This window comes from Asparagus officinalis, chromosome 4, assembly GCF_001876935.1.
Source record: "Asparagus officinalis chromosome 4, Aspof.V1, whole genome shotgun sequence".
NCBI classification, from domain to species: Eukaryota; Viridiplantae; Streptophyta; class Magnoliopsida; order Asparagales; family Asparagaceae; genus Asparagus; species Asparagus officinalis.
Window position 1 is genome coordinate 113,832,645 of NC_033797.1, and position 20,871 is coordinate 113,853,515.

At 38.0% G+C, this 20,871-nt stretch overlaps 1 protein-coding gene across 1 annotated transcript; it reads right to left on the bottom strand.

The window, feature by feature from the left end:
• Positions 9,695-12,560, bottom strand: LOC109837989 (putative 12-oxophytodienoate reductase 5). The gene is made up of 5 exons (XM_020406391.1): positions 12,429-12,560; positions 12,179-12,319; positions 10,979-11,109; positions 10,671-10,844; positions 9,695-10,479 (listed from the first exon to the last, which is right to left on the bottom strand). The coding sequence occupies exons 1-5, from the start codon at positions 12,491-12,493 to the stop codon at positions 9,884-9,886; spliced, it is 1,107 nt and encodes a 368-aa protein (XP_020261980.1). The 5' UTR covers positions 12,494-12,560; the 3' UTR covers positions 9,695-9,883.

The window sequence follows — 20,871 nt, forward strand, 5'->3', positions numbered from 1 at the left end:
AATTTATTTGTAATTTGTTGTTAGGAATCAAGAAGAAAGGCTTCAGTCGTACTTTTCCCACTCATTTGTTCTTCTAAGATATGGAATCATGTCAAATCATTTGGTAAAGCTCCTTAAGTGGAGTCCCTTATTCCCCCATGTTCAAAATTTTTTAAACCCCACTCTCCAATGGTTATGGGGCTGGGGAGTGACACTTGGAGGCCACCGAGCAGTAGAGAAACATTCCCTCGGGTTGATGCCCATTGATGATTATTATGGCTGGGGTATAAAGGTTTGATAGCTTCCCAACACTTTTAAAGTTTCGATTGATTTAATCGCAAATGCTTCGGAGGGAGCTCTTTGGACCCAGCTAAAGCTTTTCTTGCGTGGCCTACTACAACAGCCTCCGCTGTCTCCTCTGCTTTTCATTCTACATAACGAGGCAAGAAGCTACCGGTTTTTTATGTGCATATTTTAGACAGGTGGTACATGAAAGTTATTATAATGAAATTAAAGCTCATGGTTTTCAAATTTGGCCAGCGAATGGCTCGAGCCAACAATCAGATGAGCCTGATGTAGGCAATTGGCTGTGTGGATTTGCTTAGAAGATCAGTACACCTCCTCCCGCTGCAGTTAGCTTTTTTTTTTTTTATTATATAGCATTCGTCATGAGTAATATCTTCTGTAGAACCCATCAGAAGTTTATAGAACAATTGGTACCGCGTCCTAGGAATATGAAAATTTTGAGATTACACATTGTACGAAGTTGGGATGTTCTTGTGAAATTAATTGGATGTGAACCCTGTGACGTGTATTCGTTGGATGAGCCAAACAACAAAACAACAAAGCATTTATCCTAAATGTTTGGCGTCAGATATAAAAATTCTACTCTTCCATATGAGTCATCTCATCGGTTGAGCTAGTCATAATCATATCCTTTCGAACTGCTTCCAACCAGATCCTTCTGGATCTACATCTACGTCTCCTAGCACATTACTACAATATTATCATTTTTCCTGATAGGTGTAGTAAGAGGTCTCTTTTGTATATGACCAAATCATCTTAATACATTCTCTCTCAATTTGTCCCCAATAGGAGCAACCTTTAAAATACTACGGATGCACTCATTTTTTATCCTATCTCTTAATGTATACCCAGAAGACTATCACAACATTCTCATTTCTACTACACTTATTTTCAGCACATGTTTTTTTTTAATCGCCCAACGATCAGACCCATAAAAGCATAGTTGGTATTATAACCATCCTATAGAAAATTTCCTTTAATTCTGTCACGTCCTGCTTCCCAAAATATCGAGGAATCGGAATGCGAACAAGCCTGCGACGTATTAGATTAAGGAGAATAAATAAAAATAAACATTTCTCCTCAACCTAATACGGTAAGTATCAAGAAATAAATACAAAGGAACAGGTCCCCGATCACAGATAGCAAGAATATAATGAACAACTTAGAATGAAAAAGAGATATATCACAAATAGAATATCATCCGTGACACAGAGTTTGGGTCAAACATGCCCTTATACAAAATTGAACAACTAAAAACTGAAGAAATATAAAATACATCGTTCAACAGAAAATGCCCTTATACAAAATTGAACAACTAAAAACTGAAGAAATATAAAATACATCGTTCAACAGAAAAGAAAGGAAATACTGCAAAAGCAACTAAACTAAAAACTGAAGAAATATAAAATACATCGTTCAACAGAAAAGAAAGGAAATACTGCAAAAGCAACTATGACCATCAGCTAAGAAAAGATAACTAAGCTTCGGCCTATTCTTCAACTCTGTCTGCAAGGCACTCCTGCTGAGAATCCTCTGGCTCCTGGCGATCTCTCAGCTGGACCTGTTCTTCCTCTAAGTCTGACGTACACCAGAGAAAATATGTGTATGTCAACGTGCATGGCACATGGCAAGATCCCACCAAACAAATAGAGCGAACGAAAACCCAAGCGGAAAACGATACGATAACAGAAATGACAAAAGGACGTGCAACTGAAAATCCAACAAAATCAACATGCGAAAACGCTACTAAAACATGATAATTATAAGTCTAACTGCACATTGTAACCGGATCGAGTACTAACCATCCTAAAACTCATTGGTCCATATCTCAAATAAAGTCAACATTCATATCACCGGATAACTGACTGTTCACAAATCCTCAATGCGCATCCAATACCGCTACACGACTCGGTCAGAGGACTACATGCAATCCGATCTCAACTTGGTCCGAACTTAGGCAAAGCTCAGGTGACAAAACAGGTCATGGACTAAGGTGACTACACGAATTCACTTTAGCCCAACAAACTAACCCCAGTGACTACACGAATTCACTGGCGCGAGCCTAGAAGATACATCAATAGCCACATCCGATCACATGAACAAAGACTTTCCCATCCCAACTCTTCTCGTTTTTCTAAGTCAACAATCAAAGTCCACAATATCTCTGGTTCACCACCTAAATTCAGTCAACGTACCCACACATATCACTAGGTCTGTTCATGACGCACGAGGCCACTAAGTCACGAACTACTAAGGGTTCTCAATCACAATAAGGATATAATAAATAAAACTAATTCTATGCAACAACATCATGGCATATCAAATATATTGAAATAAAGATCGTAGGATATGAATAGTAATTATGAATAATACGAAAAGTATGAACAGTAACTTGTGAACAACATAATCATGCGTGAAAACCAATTTCATCCAATAAATTCTTTTAAAATTATTTCCCATTATATTAATTCAGAACTAGTTTTTAAAAATCACAAATTTGTTTATTTAAAATAATCTTTTTATAAAATAAACTCTTTTAAATTATTATTCTAAAATAATCCCTTTTACACAAAGTAAATTCTTTTCTCATTACAATAATTTTAAAAATAATCTTTAAATATTCTATTTAATATTACCTCTGCCAAAATAAATTCTTTTAAAATATTTCTCATCATAATAGTTCAGAATACTCCTTTTTACAAATTATTCTTTCTTTCAAAAATATTTGGTAATTAATCATAAAGTATTTTTCAACATATCCACTCATCATATATAGCATCACTTCACAAAATGTAACCATCACAGTATTATCAACAAACTCACGCAGATAATAACACATCAGTCTAATCTATACAAATAATCAATAGCAGATTAAAATGACGAGTCAAAGAGAAGCGGGATCTTGCCTCGGGTTCGTGGCCGTGAATGGAGCAACGGGGGTTGTTGCGGCAGTCGGCGACGTCGGCAATGGGTTCGACGGTGCAGATCTGAGTTGGGGAGGCGTGGAGGTCGGTGCAAGGGGTGCAGCGGTAGGTGGGGTGCCACAGATCTGGAACGGGGATTCGGGTGGGAAGCTCTGCCAAGGCGGTGGGAGTTGGGCAGTGGGTCGGATTTGAGGCTTGGAAGGTGGACATCAACGCGAGGAGGGCTGCTGGTCGGAGCTGGAAGGTGAGCGATGGTGAGGAGGACAGTGAGAGCGGGGAAGGTGGCGCTGGAGCGGGAGGGACTACGGCTGGCTTCGGGCTGCTCGTCGTGGTCGGCGTCGGGCTGACCACAGAGAGGAGGTTAGTGGACTAAGGGAGGCAGAGGCGGAGCTCTGGTGGGCCGGTGGATCTGATAGAGTTGGGTGGTCAGAGCGTGAATAGGGGTCGGGTCGACGCGACGGGAGGAGGAAGGTAGCGACAGGGGTGTGGGGAGATGGTCGGGCGGTGATGGCTACGGCGTGGCCGCTAGGTGGCGGTCGGGAACGGTGAGAGAGGTTGGTGTTAGACCCTAGAGGGGGGTGATTAGGGTCTTATGCTAATCTAATCCGATTTTATACCAATTAAAACTAATTAATAAATTATTCTTACAAGAGAGATATACAATATGTTACAAGCAAGAATAAACAATATGAATAAAGGTAAATATCCTAGCAATGAGATATACTATGAGATATATGCAAGGATATATAATTAACACAAGGGTAAACAATCTAAACTAGCTAGTGGACAATATAATCAACAAGCAATAAACAAAGACGATATAAGATATGAACATAAAAATAAGTGCGCCAATGCAATCACAAACAAACGATATGATTACAGAGTTCGGTCCCCACGACCTACGTCTCCGCTCCTCACCTTGAGGAGATCTCCACTATCACAACTGGGTTTTCTATGTTTACCCGAATAATATTTACACCTCACAATACGGTTTTCTAGTTTACCGAAAACTCTACAACTAACACACTCTTGTAATCTCACTCTACACCCTCTCAAATGTTGAACTAGACGTGTCTCCCTCAAGTGCTCGGATACAACCTCTCCCTAGATTCGTCAATCGACGTCACTCCTCTTGGGACGATCCTCGACTCTCGCCACACACTTCTCTCGGTGTACAAGTGTATTACAAAGTGTATCCTCATAATAAGCATAATTACAATAAATGATTGTTCTCTAATATGGATGAGAACACAATGAAAGCTCACACTCAATTATTACAACACTCACCAACCCAAATATACTATGTATGAAAATACAATAAGCTCAAGTGGGTGTGTGTAAACAATGAGTGAAATCAAATCAACTAAACTCAATTGAAAATACTAGCTTAATGAAAATGACAAACAACAAAGAATTAATACAAAGCTAGTATTGAGTTTAGAAATTCTTCTCTGAAAAACAAGATGGAGACAAAGAATTAATACAAAGCTAGTATTGAGTTTAGAAATTCTTCTCTGAAAAACAAGATGGAGAGATGGACTAAAATGAAGCCTAAAGAATGTAGATGATCTCCTCCACTTGTGTAAAACTTCTTCACAAACAAAACTCTTTTAAACAAACACTAAACAAACTTAAACCCTTGTTAAACTCTTATTTAAAAACTTCTTGGATTCTTATGAAAATTGAGGTATAAGGGGGTATTTATATGAAATCCTAAAGCTAAGAGAAAGCTAAGAAAAGACCAAAAAACCAGCTCAACAACGGTTCTAAAAACTAGCCGTTAGAGCAGATTTGACAGTGCGGCGGGCGGCCCTTCCAGAGAGTTCGACGGTCGACCGTGGCGGTCGACCGTGAGAACTTTCAGCTTGACGGTCGACCGTCGCGGTCGACCGTCACTGTCGATCGTGAAAATTTCTGCTGCCCACTCAGAGAAAAATATAGGCGTGGTTGACCGTGACGGTCGACCGCAAACTGATACAAAATATTTCAGGTTTGAAAGTGAAATGCTGATTTTAAAACCCTATTTAAAAATATCAAATAAATTCTAAAAATTATGAAACTTTGGGAAATGATTGTAGGCATGATAATAAACAATAAATTCTAAAAATTATGAAACTTTGGGAAATGATTGTAGGCATGATAATAAACATGCTACAAAAACTGGTTTTTAAAAAGAACTTCCCAAATGAAAAATATCATTATTTTGTAAAATAGTCCAAAACATAAAAATGTGAACACATGAGTTTTGATATTTTAGCATTATTTTGTAAAATAGTCCAAAACATAAAAATGTGAACACATGAGTTTTGATATTTTAGCTTAACCATCTTTTGAAACATTACAAAATAATTTTGTAGACTTAATAAAAGATGTATATGATTATTGTTAAGTCTATAAACCAAGAAAACAATATTTTCACAAATACAATAGAAAATAAAACATATGAGTATGTATATGAAAATATATTTGTTTCATATCTAAGTAGTTAAACCAAATCACAAAAATAAATATGAAATATGTAATTTCATATTTATAAACATGAAAGCCAAAACTTGTGTTGTATATATATATGACTACATATATATACAAAGAAACCAATAAAATATGTGTGTATATGATATTGAGCTTAACGTACTTAACACACATAATATAACACATAAACTAAATTACCCAAGCTTGATGAAGGTCTTCAATGAGCTCAACTTGGTACACTTACGGATGAAGCTTGAACTTGGATCTTCAACTTGAATTTGCATAGCTTCACCTACTAATCCGCCAACCTCCATTTGATATGATCGTTATGGCGCAATCCATCCAACCTCCAACTCGTTGTTTACCTAGAATAAATATGAAAACACAAATACTAAACAAATAACATTAGAAGTAAATTGTTTGTTAAACATCATCAAAATAAGAAGGCCAATAGTTGGGGGCCGGGTGAGGTGAGGGCGGTGATGAGGGAGGATGCCGGCGGGGATGGGTGCGGTCGACGGGGTCGGGGACGTGAACCGCGATGGGAGGCGTGTGATGAAGAGAGATAGGAGAGAGAAAAGAATTAGGGGGTGGCTGCATCTCGTGAACAGAAGGGGGTTGATATATATAGTTAATTAGGGTTCGGGTTAGGTATTTAAAACGAAAATTAATTAAAATAAATAATTAGTGATATTTAAAAATCAAAATAATTACGAAATATTTATCTACAAAGAAAAACGTACCAGTTATATTAATACAATAGCTGATATGCAACAGAAGAAATAATATAATAAATTATACAATTAAACAAGAATAATCAATAAAAATCCAATTACTTATATTTAAAAATTGAATAATTATAGGATAATTATCTATGCGATAAAACGCACCAGTTGTGCTAATACGACAGTTGATATGCAATAATTAAAATATTACAATAAATTACACAAATAATACATAATTAATAATACAACATAATACACAAAATAATACATAATAGTAACAATAATACAATGTATTATTTAAATAATACGTAATAGTATCGATAACACAACTGATTAATTCTAGAAATTTTTATCGCACAAAAAAAATTTATAAATATTAAAATTATTTATATAAATATAAAATTTAGACTTTTAAATCGTAAAAAATTTTAGAAAATCGAGAAAAATACAAATACTCTTTTAAAAATAATAATTAAATATTTTAAAATACAAAAAAAAAATATTTTAACTAGTATCGTAAGTTCATGATCATTACAAATTTTATTGGTATTTTATGATCACATGAGACTCTCGAGGACTTCTCCATTTTAACCATCCCGATTTGATTCGATATACAATGTCATCCTCTATTTCACCATCATGTCTAATAATTAATCCTAAAGAGTAAAATAATTACTTTTAGGTATTTTTTGACCATCAATATGCACTATAGTCTCTTTTCTTTCCTTAGTTTTATTAAAACTGCACTCTATATATTCTATTTTCGTTCTACAAATTTTAAAACATTTAGATTTAAGAGCTTGTCTCCGTCTTTCTTCTTTAGAAATTATATCTCTTCTAATTTCGTTAACTAACACTATATCATCTATAAATAACATACACCATCGAATTCTATCCTGAATGTGCCTAGTAAATTGGTCCATAATTAATGTAAAAAAATAACGGCTTAATACGGGCCCTTGATGTAAACCTATGGTAATAGGAAACGACTTAGTCTCTTATTCATTAGTTTGTACTCTAGTTGTTACTCTATCATACATGTCTTTAATCACATTAATATATAACTAGATATATGTTTCTTTTCTAAAACCCACCATATTACCTCTCTTGGCACACTATCATAAGTTTTTTTCTAGATAAATGAAAACCATATGTAGATTCTTTCTCTTCTCTCTACATCTCTCTATCAATCGTCTCAAAATGTGTATAGTTTCCATAGTTGACCTCCCGGGTATAAAACTAAATTGATTTTCAGATATAGTTGTCTCTTTTCTTAGTCTTTCCTGAAGTACTCTCTTCCAAAGTTTTATAGTATGGCTCATGAGTTTTATGCCACGATAGTTTGAACAACTTTGTATATCTCTTTTTTTCTTATATATCGGTATCAAAATACTAATCTTCTACTCATCAGACATGCTCTTCGTCTCGATAATCTTATTAAATAATTTAGTTAACCATTCTAAAATCTATATCTCTATGACATCTCCAAACTTCAATTTTAAGGAAGCGTCCTTGAAATCATTAAGAGTTTAGCATACTAAGTGGTAGGGGACAGAAGCTATTAAATTCATCAATCTGTAAACTCATATGAAAAGGCGATATTGCTTTAGTATGCTATAGGAGAGCTATTTGCACGAAGTTGCTATGATCTACGCGACTGCGATGTCAGCTCAACACTGCGATGTCAGCTCAACACTGAGAGCATAGGAGAGCTATTTGCACGAAGTTGCACGAAGTAGCTATGATATACCGACATTGACAATCCGGAAGATAAACAAGTTATGTTTTCTTAAAAAATCGACAGAATTTCAAACATCATTCTTGGCGTGGAATAAAGTAGATCGAATTTGAGACCTGGCTTTTTTCTTTTTCCAATGAAGCCCTTAGGGTTAAGGAGTAAGAAAGAGAGAAGAGTTCTATGATTCGCTAGCTCTGATCGTCAAGTACTTGAGTTGAAATTATATTCAAGCTATCTACCATTAAACCCTGAGTACAAGCATCATTCTACAGTTATCTCTGAGAAGTTGATCCACTTTATACTCTCACGAGCTGTACTCAGTTCAAAAGCTGTCCCTTTCTCTTCCAATCAAATGCTTCTATGTTTCAAGCGAATGGTTCGATCTTACGGAATCTGTTGGATATTTTGATCTGTCAGGTGTTGGATTGGAAGAAAATCTTGAGGACAGGTGTCTAAGAGGTGATAAAAAATTATGCACACACTTAATTATCAGACAATAAAGAAACTTATCACTTGTGTAGATTGCTGGAAAGAGTTGCGAATTTCTTTTACAAGGTTTCAGTGGATTCTCAACTCCCGTTATCTATTATAAATTCGATGCAGTTTTCTTAACCCTAAAGCACAAGCATATCAGTGGAGACCAGATGCCTATAGACCAGATGTCTGAGAAGAATCACTGAATTTTATGCCGCTGCTACTTTATTGTTTGATGTGTGGGAAGTGCTTTTCAAGCCATAATGTCTACTTTTGCAGCGTCTGGGAATATATGGAGCCTGGAAAGCGAAAATTGATACTATATTTTTCAAACGTGAGTGGGATGATTTAGTTCATTTCTTATATCAGGTGAATGATAGGCCATAATTGCAACAATTTATGCTCAAACTGTAGCGTAAATGCAATCAATTCGAATTCACTGGAGAGGTGATACCTGTGATGGGGCAATGCACGAACTTGTGAGCATTGGCATAAACAAAATCTAGCGCTAGCTGGCACTGAAATTTTTGATAATGCATCGATCTTTCAAACCCAAGTGATCAGGGTATTTATTAACTGCTCAAAGTGCATAGGTGATATTAAACGTAGTAGCATTCCGTCAATGCCAAAAGTTAGCCATTGATTTTAATGGTTTTCTAGCGGGGTAATGGCTTTCGCTGAGCCAGCTTCTGGGAGAGCCAGCTTCTTGTCACGGTAACCCGGCGGAGTATCTGTTTGTTGATGGTCAAAAGCCTTGGGCTTAGACAAATTTAACTAAATCGCCCCTAAAAAGGGAATATATTACCCCGAATGAGAGCACAGTCAAAAGCCTTAGGCTTAGACTAATTTAACTAAATAGCCCCTTTCTATCTTTTAAAAGGGGATATTTTACCCCGAATGGGAGCACCTTGGTGTTGTTTTACCATAGTTTGCAGGCAGTCAAACAGAGTATTCCGTTTGAAATAGACGAAGGAAGACTTTCATTATGGACAAAGAATTCCTTCATTGCTTCTGGTCATTTTTGGTGTTTCGTAATTCCATCAGCCCGATTCAATACAATAATAAACGAAATGTTTTATAGTAGAGCGCAACTAAAAAACCAGATGACATTACATAGGAAATTAATCATACTTAAAGATACACCCTTTTCATGAGATTGCTTATTTCCTTATTATATGCCGAGAAATAAGCTTATTCCCTCCATAATGTAAAGCATAAGGTATAAGTACTCGTCCTCATGTCTTAGTTCGCTTAAATCAAATGAGCTAATAAGCTGATGAATCAAGAAACGGATAATCCGTGTACCCCACAATCGGATCAGGAGTATAAAAAGTATACCGATCATACTTGTTTAGTGGAGCTTCGAGCTCGAACCTTTTAGGCAAGTCAGGGTTAGCCAAGAACAACCGACCAAACGCAACCAGATCCGTGTAATTTTCATCCACTACCTTCTTTCCTTCCTCTCTATCGTACCCTCCAGCTGCAATAAATGAACCCTTGAATGCTTTTCTCATCGGTGACAATCTATGCGGTATCTGCCTCCGTCCATCAACAATGGACATTCTTGGCTCGACCATATGAACGTAGACAACATTGAACTTGTCAAGTGACTTGACCATGTACATCCCAAGGGCTTCTGGGTCAGAGTCGTAGGCGTCCACGAAGTCAGCAAACGGAGAGAGTCGAATGCCAACTCGGTCAGCTCCGATTTCGTCGACTATGGCAGAGACTACTTCGAGAGGAAAGCGGCAGCGGTTTTCTAAGCTGCCACCGTATCGGTCGGTTCGGTCATTGACACTGTCCTTCATGAATTGTTCGAGGATGTAGCCGTGTGCTCCATGGATTTCAACTCCATCAAAGCCTACGCAAATCATACAGAGGGGGCGGTTATTATACCCGAAATAAGTACATTTCAATTCTCTAAATCTTTGTAAGATTTTTCAACTGTCTTAATAAGAACTGTTAACTATTTAACCCTCTGTTCTATCAGAGGAAAATATGCCAAATGAACAAAGTGGGAAACAATGCAATAGAATAGATATGTGTATGTACCAGCTTCTATTGCATTTCTTGAAGCAAGTCTGAAGTCATCGACAATTTGAGGGATCTCATCGGTTCTTAGTCGTCGTGGGGGAGAGTATTCTGCAATGGTTTCGTCATGTTGAGTCTGAGGCTGAATCCCTCTGTCGGTACTCGAGATGGGTGCTTGCCCATTTGGTTGATAACCTATATATGAATAAAACACGCACGCACGCGTCTTTATCATTGTTATGATATTAAATGCTCACTAAATTCCTTACCAGTTAAGTTGTTTACAAAATGAAAAAGGGAGGGAATATTATATTGGACAGGGTACTAACTGTAATTGGAGACTCTTCCGACGTGCCAAAGTTGGCAGAAGAATATCCCACCCTTGTCATGCACAGCTTTCACAATTGGCTTCCATGCCTCCACTTGCTCTTTTGTCCAAATCCCTGGAGTCTCCGGATATCTAACAAACGCACATAACAAATTTGTTACTATATAAATTTGAATAATGAATAATATTTACAACATGTGAATATCATCCGTCCAAATTTCCAAAGGCTTACATTCATGTTAAGAATTCAATATAATATTATGAGAAACTATCTAGAAGAGGATAACTTTTCTAAAAAGACAACTTTCATATTTAATTATTATTACTTTATTCCACGCGCCAAGAATGCCGTTTGAAATTTTGTCGATTTTTAAGAAAACGTAACTTGTTAAATATGAGATTTACGAGCGCCCAAGTATGTAAATTAAGCTACTTGACTTCCAATCCAAATGTTTAGAATTCCATATTTGGATTCCGCGCGCTGGGTATAATGCTGTAGCAACTTTGTAATGCCCTTTCCACGATGGATCCGTGAGCTTTATGCCTGCTCCCCACGTGTAGTGCTCTTCTGTTGCACAATGTTGAGGTGCATGTTTCACTGCCGAACGTAGACTGTTCTGTCATGAACTGCAATGCAGAACTCCAAGGTTTTTGTGGCGTCATGGAAGAAGCTATGTATGATGCAGTCAATTGAGGGTTTCGAAAGGAGGGCCTTGTTGTTGAAGAAAATGAGCGTTTTAGAATTTTGTAAAGCTGGTTAACTTATCCCTACTCAATTCTTGGATAAATGTATGTTAAAGCCCTTTTTTCCCCAACTTTTTGTTTCTAACTAGTTTACGTGTACAGATCATATGTATTATTGGCATGAGCTTTTAACTTGAAAAGTAAATCCTCACGGTGAGTGTAGGTGCTTGATTGCAAAAAGAGCAGGAAAAAAAATAGTTTAAAGGTATATTATGTACAACGTGACAGTCGAAGGTGGTTTCTAAGAAAAAGCCCTTACACATCATTATTATTGTAGTTCAGCTTTACTCCAACTATTTACATTAGCGGCTGTTTAATTACGCTAAGAAAGTAGAAAATATGCTTAGGGAACAATATTTTATTGAGGAACTATGCTTTAGGAAACAATAGTAATCCAACGCATGATATTTGAGTAATAATTAGTTCAAGCTAGCTTAAATAGTTGATTAATTAGTACCCTTGAGCCGTGTCTGAGACGCCGGTGGCTTCGGATATGAGGAGGCCTCCTTTGGTAGTCCTCTGAGAGTAGTACAGCGCCGCATGAGGTTGGGGCACATTTCCGTAAGATCTCGATCTTGTCAGTGGCGCCAACACAATCCTGAGAATGATAATATATACAGCAATTAGTTAGATTTAAATTAGTTTTCTAAAAGTATCCATTTGATTAAAATATGAGAAAGCAAGTTTTGGAGTGTACGTCTAATTACCTGTGAGAGAGCTCAAAATTTCCCATTTTGTAGGGAGTAAGCAGAGCAACCGATTTTGCCGCCATCAAAGTTTCCTTACTTAAAAAAAGTTGAGACAGAGAAGTATGAAAATTGGTCGATTGTTGAGAAGGAGCGTTCCCTCGTTAGGCTATTTATTATAGATTTCCAATCTTCGGTTGGTTTTATAGTTTAGTTGATGTGCTAACTTTTCACCATCGTCAGCGGTGACGTAATCAACTTAATGTCGTAGGGGTCTTCAACATTGGAGGACGGGACTATAATTCGTTGGCGGCTGCAAATGAGCAGCACTTATCTGTCAACCAAACGTAGCAAACCCTTGCCAAGAGAATTGGTTCATAAATTTTCACTCGGGAAATAATTATGTTTTGGGGCTCATTTGTTGGACAACTCGTTTTTATTTGACTTTGAAACGTTTACTTAGTTAGGAATGTCAATATCGATATTACGTATAGGGTGATCGTTGTGTCCGATTCCTGGACGGTTGCATTTACCTACATAGATAGTGAATCAGGTATATAACATCTCGTTCTTTAACTTGTAAATCGGAGTGCGAAGAGGAATGGGAGAAAGATAGGTAAAGAAACCAAAAGAGAAAGGAGGTAAATAACTCAATTTTATTTAAACATGTCTGCAGTCTTACAAAAGCTCATAATTATAATATTTAAATTCATGAAGGTTCCAAAAGAAGAATGGGAGAAATGTCACTCTTCAGGGGGATGAAGATCCCCCCTGAAGATGAAATGCTGAGTATGCAAGAACAAATTAATGTAATAATCCTAGTTTTTTTTTCTATTGGCTATGTACATATATAAAACAAAGAAAAATAAAAGGACTTTTATGCATAAAATATTAGAGGGTTCTGTACTTCTATTCGTAAATTAAATGCTAAATATCTAAAAATCCTAGCTCACATATATTTGTGAGATCACCGTCTATATCCCTCCTCCTCTCCCCGTCGTGTTCACTTAGAAACTTATGGCTACATCTCAATTTTTTGAGGCCATGGCCATGGTAGAACCAAACCTTGGTTCTTGCCTCATGTATTTGTTTCCACGCGGCCACGCCTACCTTCTGTCCTCATTTTTATACAAGGCCACTTAATTTTTTAGCATGCGACCTTGAGTTCCATTATTAAAAAAAATTGTTATGTATACAATGCTTAACCGTGGCTATAGGATATAATAGGATATGTTGATTGGTTTTAGTATAGTTAATTTAAGTTAGTATATCATAACATTATTTTTATAGGCGTTCGCGTCATAGATTATACGGTAATTTTGATGATTATTTGTAAATATTATGTAGGAATTCCAAGGGACTTCGAGGAGGCATTGTGACTGATATTCCGATAATCTTTAGGGTTTGGGTGAGTGGTAAATTTTTACATTATTCATTGCATATTTTTCATATAAAATTAAATTGACTATATTTAAGTTTGTTTTGATGGATTATATCCTTTTGTACGGTTGCTCGCATACAAATTGCTGATTGGATTGATGCATGGGGTATTTGGTATATGCCTATGGTTATTTTATTTATTGATATTTATGTCATGTCATATAGGAGGTTGAAATGCATATGTGATAATTTTTACTATTGGTTGGCCTTTGGCATTTCTATATAACATATTTGGTTATATAAACTTTATTTTTTTACATATGCATCTCAAGTCAGTATACTGGTACATATCGGAGATAAGTAAGTAATCTAAACAGGGCTCAATGTGCCTCTATGAGGTTTTTATTTTAGCGCTAAGAGCCTCAGTTTTGGTCTCACCGTTCCGACCACAGACTACATAATAGTGGGGTTTGCCAAGTCAACTGGAGTATCAAAGTATTAACCGCATTGAGACGCGACCTGCTTATTTTCATTGCATGTATATATTTTAAAATGTTACATTATGATTTTCTACTATTTTAGTGTTTTGCTTATCAAGCCAATTTATTTTTAGTTTTGCAAAACTAGTGTTTAATATATGAATTTATCCACGTATTGAGTTGTAAACTTATTGTATTGTATTCATTCTTTTCAGAGACTCAGGATTAGGAGGAATTGATGATTTCCAAATTCTTAGAACGGAGCAAAGAATGAAATTTGAGATTGTTATTGCCTTCTAGGTGAAGGTTAAATAAAGTCTTTGATGTTTAATTGATAATTTGAGAGTTTTGTAATAATGAGATTCTTTTCTTTAGGTCGAGTTTTATTTTAAGTTGAGGAATATTTGTTTATATAAGTTAATTACATTAATGTTGACTTCTGGATTATAAAGAATATTTATTACTGGTTTTATTTTAATGATGAGATTATTTCAGTGGTCTCTTAACGAATGAAGATTTTTAGATGATACTTTCACAGGGTTAGTCCTGCTCTAATGTTCCACACGGTTCAAAAATTAGGGTCGTGACAGAGTGGTATCAGAGACTAGATTATAGGTCCTAGTTAGAGTTAGAGGAAATAATAATAATAATGGAATGTGATAGATTATTTTTGAAGTGTGATCGAGGACAATATGAACATTATCAAATCAAAGTTTAGGTGTAGGGGTATATAAGTTTAGAGTCATGGATCACATAATTTCTTTAGTTTTGTCTTCTTAAAAGTAAAATGCTTAGTCCGGGTTGGTTAAGGCATGTATAGTGTATGTGTTTCATGAAAATACTATTTGATTACTTATGCTGGTGATAAAGAATATGTTATGAATTAATTTAATGTGATGAATATTTTGTGCTAAACATGTTTCTTTTTTTTTTGTAATGCTAGATTGAGATGGCTCGTGGGAAGAGAGTCTCTAGTGTTGTAGCGAGGCGTTCTTCTCTTAGACTTGATGCTAATGTAGAGGTTACTCTACATTCGAATATACCCCAAATCAGTAGGCACCCCCGGACTAGGGTTGGTGGAAATGCTGGTGTAGGTCGGCAAAGCATCGAGTCCCCTACTGTTACAAATGAGGCTTGTGATGGAATTACCAGGGAAAGATCATGATCCAGAACTCATGGGGGGAATGTATACTCATACTGCTAGGACTACGACAGGGTTACCGGAGCTCGGTGGAGTGTTGAAGGACTCATCGGTTCTATTAAGATGCAGAGTGGATTTATGAAGAGGCAGATGGAGATCATTGAAAAGCAGTCGGAGGTAACTGAGAAGCTGAGCAAAGAACTAAATGTACAAAAGAAGACTAAACCTATTGCTGATGACTTTGAAAATTTTAAGAAGTTGTCTCTACCATCTTTTGAGGTAGGTTCTGATCCAACACCGGAACATGAATGACTGAAGAAAGTGGAGAAGTACTTTAGAGCTTTGGTGTGTTTAGAGGAGCAAAAAGTTATTTATGCTACCTTTATGTTGGAAGGAGATGCAGAGATATGGTGGGAAATTAAGAAAGCCACCGTTTATCACTCGAGGGGGAGTATATTCCTTGGAGTAGATTTGTTAAATTATTCAGAGAGAAATATTTTCCCTTGTATGCCCGATCTCGCAAGAAGAGGGAACTTATGAATTTGCAGTAGGGTGACATGATAGTGGAAGAATATGAAACTAAGTTTAGTGAGTTATCTCAATATACACCTGAGTTAGTTGTCTATCATGATAGTAGAAGAATATGAAACTAAGTTTAATGAGTTATCTCGATATCCCTTGAAACTAAGATAGAGATGTTTAAGAATGGGATGAGGACAAAAACGCATAAGAAGGTTACAATGGTCATGTCAAAAACTTTTGAGGAGACAGTGGAGCGAGCAAAAAGGGCTGACAAAGCAAGTAAGGGAGAAAATATTGCAGATGAGACAAACAAAAGCTAGGACCAAAAGAAGTGGGTCAGGGGCGAGAGTAATCAGAAAGATAAGTTAGCTTTTAGGCCTTTTAAGAAGCCAGCATTTCGAGGGTTAGAAGTTCCAGTACAGAGATCGGGGTAATTTGTGCAGAGGACAGGTCCACCTATTCAGAGGCATGATGGACAGTGTTATAGATGTTGTAATAATCGCAAAGGCCATTTTTTCCTATATTTCAAAGCTATTATGAGTGTGGAAAAGCAGGGACATATTACAAAAGACTGTCAAATAAAGAAGGGACCCAAGACCGATGATTAGTAAGTGAAGCCTGCACCTGGTGATGGTAAAAAATCTAAGGCGCAAGGGAGAGTATTTGCCTTGATGAAGCAGGATGCTCTCGCATCTAATTCTATTGTTACAGGTGCACTCGTTATTTCCTCTCAGCTCGTACATGTGTTATTTAATTTTGGTTCTTCTCATTCATTTATATCTAATAGCCTTGCTCGTAAGATGGGCAAAACTTCATAATTTTTAGAATTTGAGCTATTAGTTTCCACCCCAGCCTACAATTGTATGATCACTAATCATATCTTTAAGGGATGTGAGGTCATAGTGGGAGATCAAACTTTGCTAAAAGACCTTGTGTTACTTGATATTCATGATTTTGATGTTATTCTTGGTATGGATTGGCTTTCTACTTATCATGCATCTCTAGATTATTTTCAAAAGAGAGTTTCATTCAGAATTCTTGGGCAGTCCTAGTTTTATTTTGAGGGGTAGGGTGTTAGTGTACCTCCATGTGTTATTTCAACTATGCGAGCTCGTAGAATTCTAATAAAAGTTTATCAAGGTTATCTTTCTAGTGTAGTTTGTACCGAGAAGAAGGAAGTCATTTTGGATGAAATCTAATTGTTTGAGAATACCTTGAGGTTTTTCCTGAAGACTTGTCATGGCTACCACCTGACAGGGAGATTGAATTCGCCATTGATTTGATCCCACGAACATGACCGATTTCAAAAGCATCATATCAAATGGCACCAGCAGAGACGAGGGAGTTGGAGACTCAATTGCAGGAGTTGTTAGATAATGGGTTCATTAGGCTGAGTGTAACCCCTTGGAGTGCTCTAGTGCTTTTTGTGAAGAAGAAAAATAGGAGCATGGGATTATGTATAGATTACCGAGAATTGAACAGGGTGATTGTGAAGAACAAATATCCTTTGCCTCAGATTAATGATTTAATTGACTAGTTGAAGGGCACCCAGATGTTCTCAAAGATTGACATTTGATTTGGTTAGCATTAGTTCAAGATTAAGCCTGAAAATGTGTCGAAGTCTGCATTTAGAACAATATATGGACACTATGAATTTTTGGTTATGCTATTTGGATTGACAAATACCTCAACTACTTTTATGGACTTGATGAATAGGGTATTTAGGTCTTATCTCGACCAGTTTGTAGTTGTTTTTGTTGATGTCATTTTGATCTACTCTAGAAGACGAGAAGAACATGATGAACACTTAAGAACTATTTTGCAATTACTTTTCAAACACAAATTGTATGCAAAATTAAAAAAGTATGGATTCTGGTTGGAGAGTGTCTCATTCTTGGGGCATGTTATCTTTAAAGAAGGGGTGTCGGTGGATCCTTCAAAGATAGAAGCGATTGTTGAATAGAAGAGACCTAGTATCGTGACCGAGATACGAAGCTTCTTGGGATTGGGTGGTTACTATATGTAGGCGTCTAAAAATGCCTATAGGTATCACACAGCTCTAGACAGAGAGAAGATGACAAACGTTATTATCCGAATCTAGAAGGATTATCTGATGCCAACAAGTACATGAACTGGAATGGCGAACCAACTGTGTCTCGTGCGCTCACCGGCCACCTCCAATTGGCCGTCACACCTATCGATTAGCTCGTGTGCGTCGGTCAGCTCCAAGTACCATAAAGAATGTAATGAGCATTGAAATAAGTTAACAAAACATGCAAGTCAATGGAATGACGAAATACGCAATACAAGTCTGGAGAAGTCAGAAAGTGTCGAACAACTCAAAGTTATATGCAAAAATAAGAGGCATTTAGACCATGCTACAATTTTAATCTGAGAAAACTTAAAAGATAAACGTTGTAGGTATCTTCGTCAGCTTTCCAACGCATCTTAAATCAGCTCAATCCGAGGCCAGATAAAAGAGTTAAGACCAAAATACTGAAGGTATCTCAAACTGACCCACGCGGCGGCGGGTCAGATCCATCTGACCCACGCGGCGGTAGGTCGGATCCATCCGACCCGCGCCCACGTAGGTCACATTAGTTTGTCTCACACCTAGAACTACTTGTAACCTCCAAAATGTATTTTTAGGCTGTTTCGATCGGTTTCTTCTGTTCCAGAGGTTCCTAACTGTCTAGATATCATCTACAAACGTGGTTAGGCCATTATTCACTGAAGATAAGACCAAATCCATCATTCTTATCCAAAAACTCCCTAACCAAAGCTTATAAATACAAGCCTAGGGGCTTATTTTAGAGGGGCGAAATTATTATCAAGAGGGTGAGGTGCTGCCGGATCAAGGAGTCAAAGGAGCACGAATTTCTGGGGAGGCTAACTGATCTTGGCAAAGTTCTTCAGCATAAAGAGGGAGAGTTCGAGAGATCCGAACCCCCGTCTGTCCGTTCCTCGAGATTAGGCTTTGTCTTAATCTCGAGAAGAGCTACTGATTTCGCTTGGTCGATCTTAGAGCTTCAAGCGAATACTTCCTTGGTGAAGTAGGAGCTCTGTTAATTTTCTGTCAACCAGATCCGATCCGTAGGTGGTCCACGGATATCGATGTCCCCGGCACAGGCAAAGATCCCCCGCAAAGCAATAGGCGATAAATACCTATTGCGTGTTGTTTGAAAGAGAGTTGTAATCTATTTTTATTGTATTGAAAGTCTTATAAAAAGGATATCTTTGTTTTGAATTTATTGTAACGCCCAAAGTTGTAATGAATTCAGCAATAAAAATAATTTTCTACCCAAACACGCTAGCGACCACAGTGAGAGCCGATAACCTTTCTGCGAAGGCTGATGTGTCGTAACCTCGGATCCAGATCCCGGTTGAAGAAAAGGTCGAGTACGAGTTTGACCAACAGAAGTACAAGGAGTATCTGTCATCCTCCTCCTCCAGATCCTACTCCACTCGTAAGTGCAGGAAGATTAACGCCCCCGTTGCTGCTGTAGCTGCACCTTCCAACACTCCTCCGGCCTCCAACAAGGCCAGATCTACATATCTAAACTCCTCCTCAATTAGGGAGTTGAGTACCGAAGGCACGCCAATCCTATCGAAGAGGGCACGCCAAAGGCAACGCTAACGACTCGCGCGCCAACTTGCTAAATCTTTAGAGCTAGTTGACGGGATTCGTTACGAAGCGGATCTAAAGTCCAGAAGGCGCCAATCGCCACAACAACGAGCAAACAAACCCTCCTCCTCCAAATCATTAATGAGTGAATGGATCCAAGTAAAAAGGACCCGTTTAACTCTTGAGGAGCGGATCCAAAAGCACCGTGCACTGCTTGCGCATGCGCGAATTCTTGTGCAAAAGGCACAAAAGATATAGAAGAAGGACATAGCCAAGAAACAACCAAGGCTGCATCAAACTTGGAGACCAAAGTCTGAAACAGCGGTCGAAAAGATCAAAAATCGCGGGTCACCCAAGTCTGACCCTCCAAGCCGTGGGTCACTCAAATCTGACCCGCCAAGCCGCGGGTCACTCAAATCTGACCTGCCAAGCCGCGGGTCACTCAATCTGACCTGCCAAGCCGTGGGTCACTCAAGTCCGACCCGCCAAGACGCGGGTCACTCAAATATGACCCTCCAGCCCGCGGGTCACCTAAATCTGACCCTCCAAGCCACGGGTCACTCAAGTCTGACCCTCCCAACTGTGGGTCTGACCCCCGCCAGGGTCAAGACAGGAGACATTCTGCACCTGTTCCATCGAGTTCCGTTCTACTCTGATTGATCCAATACTCCCAGTGAAGCCCCATGGTAGTGTGGACTTGTTCCATTTTAAGATGAGGATAGCGGATCGCCTAGGTCCTTTGCACGAGGATCGAGGCAAATTTCTAATCAAATAACGTTTGGGTCCGGTGACTGAACCCCGAGCAACTACTCGAGCTGGGGGTCGCACATGAAAAACTCCTATAACTGACCACCTCGGACCGCGAGTCATAGCCCAAGAGCTCGTCAAGAGTTCACGCTTACAAATGTGTGGCTCTAAACGCATGACTCTTGAGAATGCCAACAAGGCGGCAAATCTCCTGAAAGAAACGTATTCATCTGACAATGACAACATTATACCTGGGAAGTCGTGCCAACACATGATAGGTTACTCCGGTCATCTAACTGACGAGTTATACTATCGGGCTGGGGGTACGAACAAGTCTCAGAAGAGAGGTACCCGTGAGATGGACTTTCATTGTCCATATGCCAAACTTATCAGGGTAGTATTATCAGTATATAGCTGTCCTAAAACCACTCCACAGAGGGTCTCGGTATTCGAGAGAATCTCCAACAGAATGGCTAAGTCCAAACCAAAGCGTCTCCATAAGAAATGATCGGTCGTTCAAGGTGACGAATTTCTGGAAGTTACGGTAAATATGGCTTATAAGGGAAAGTC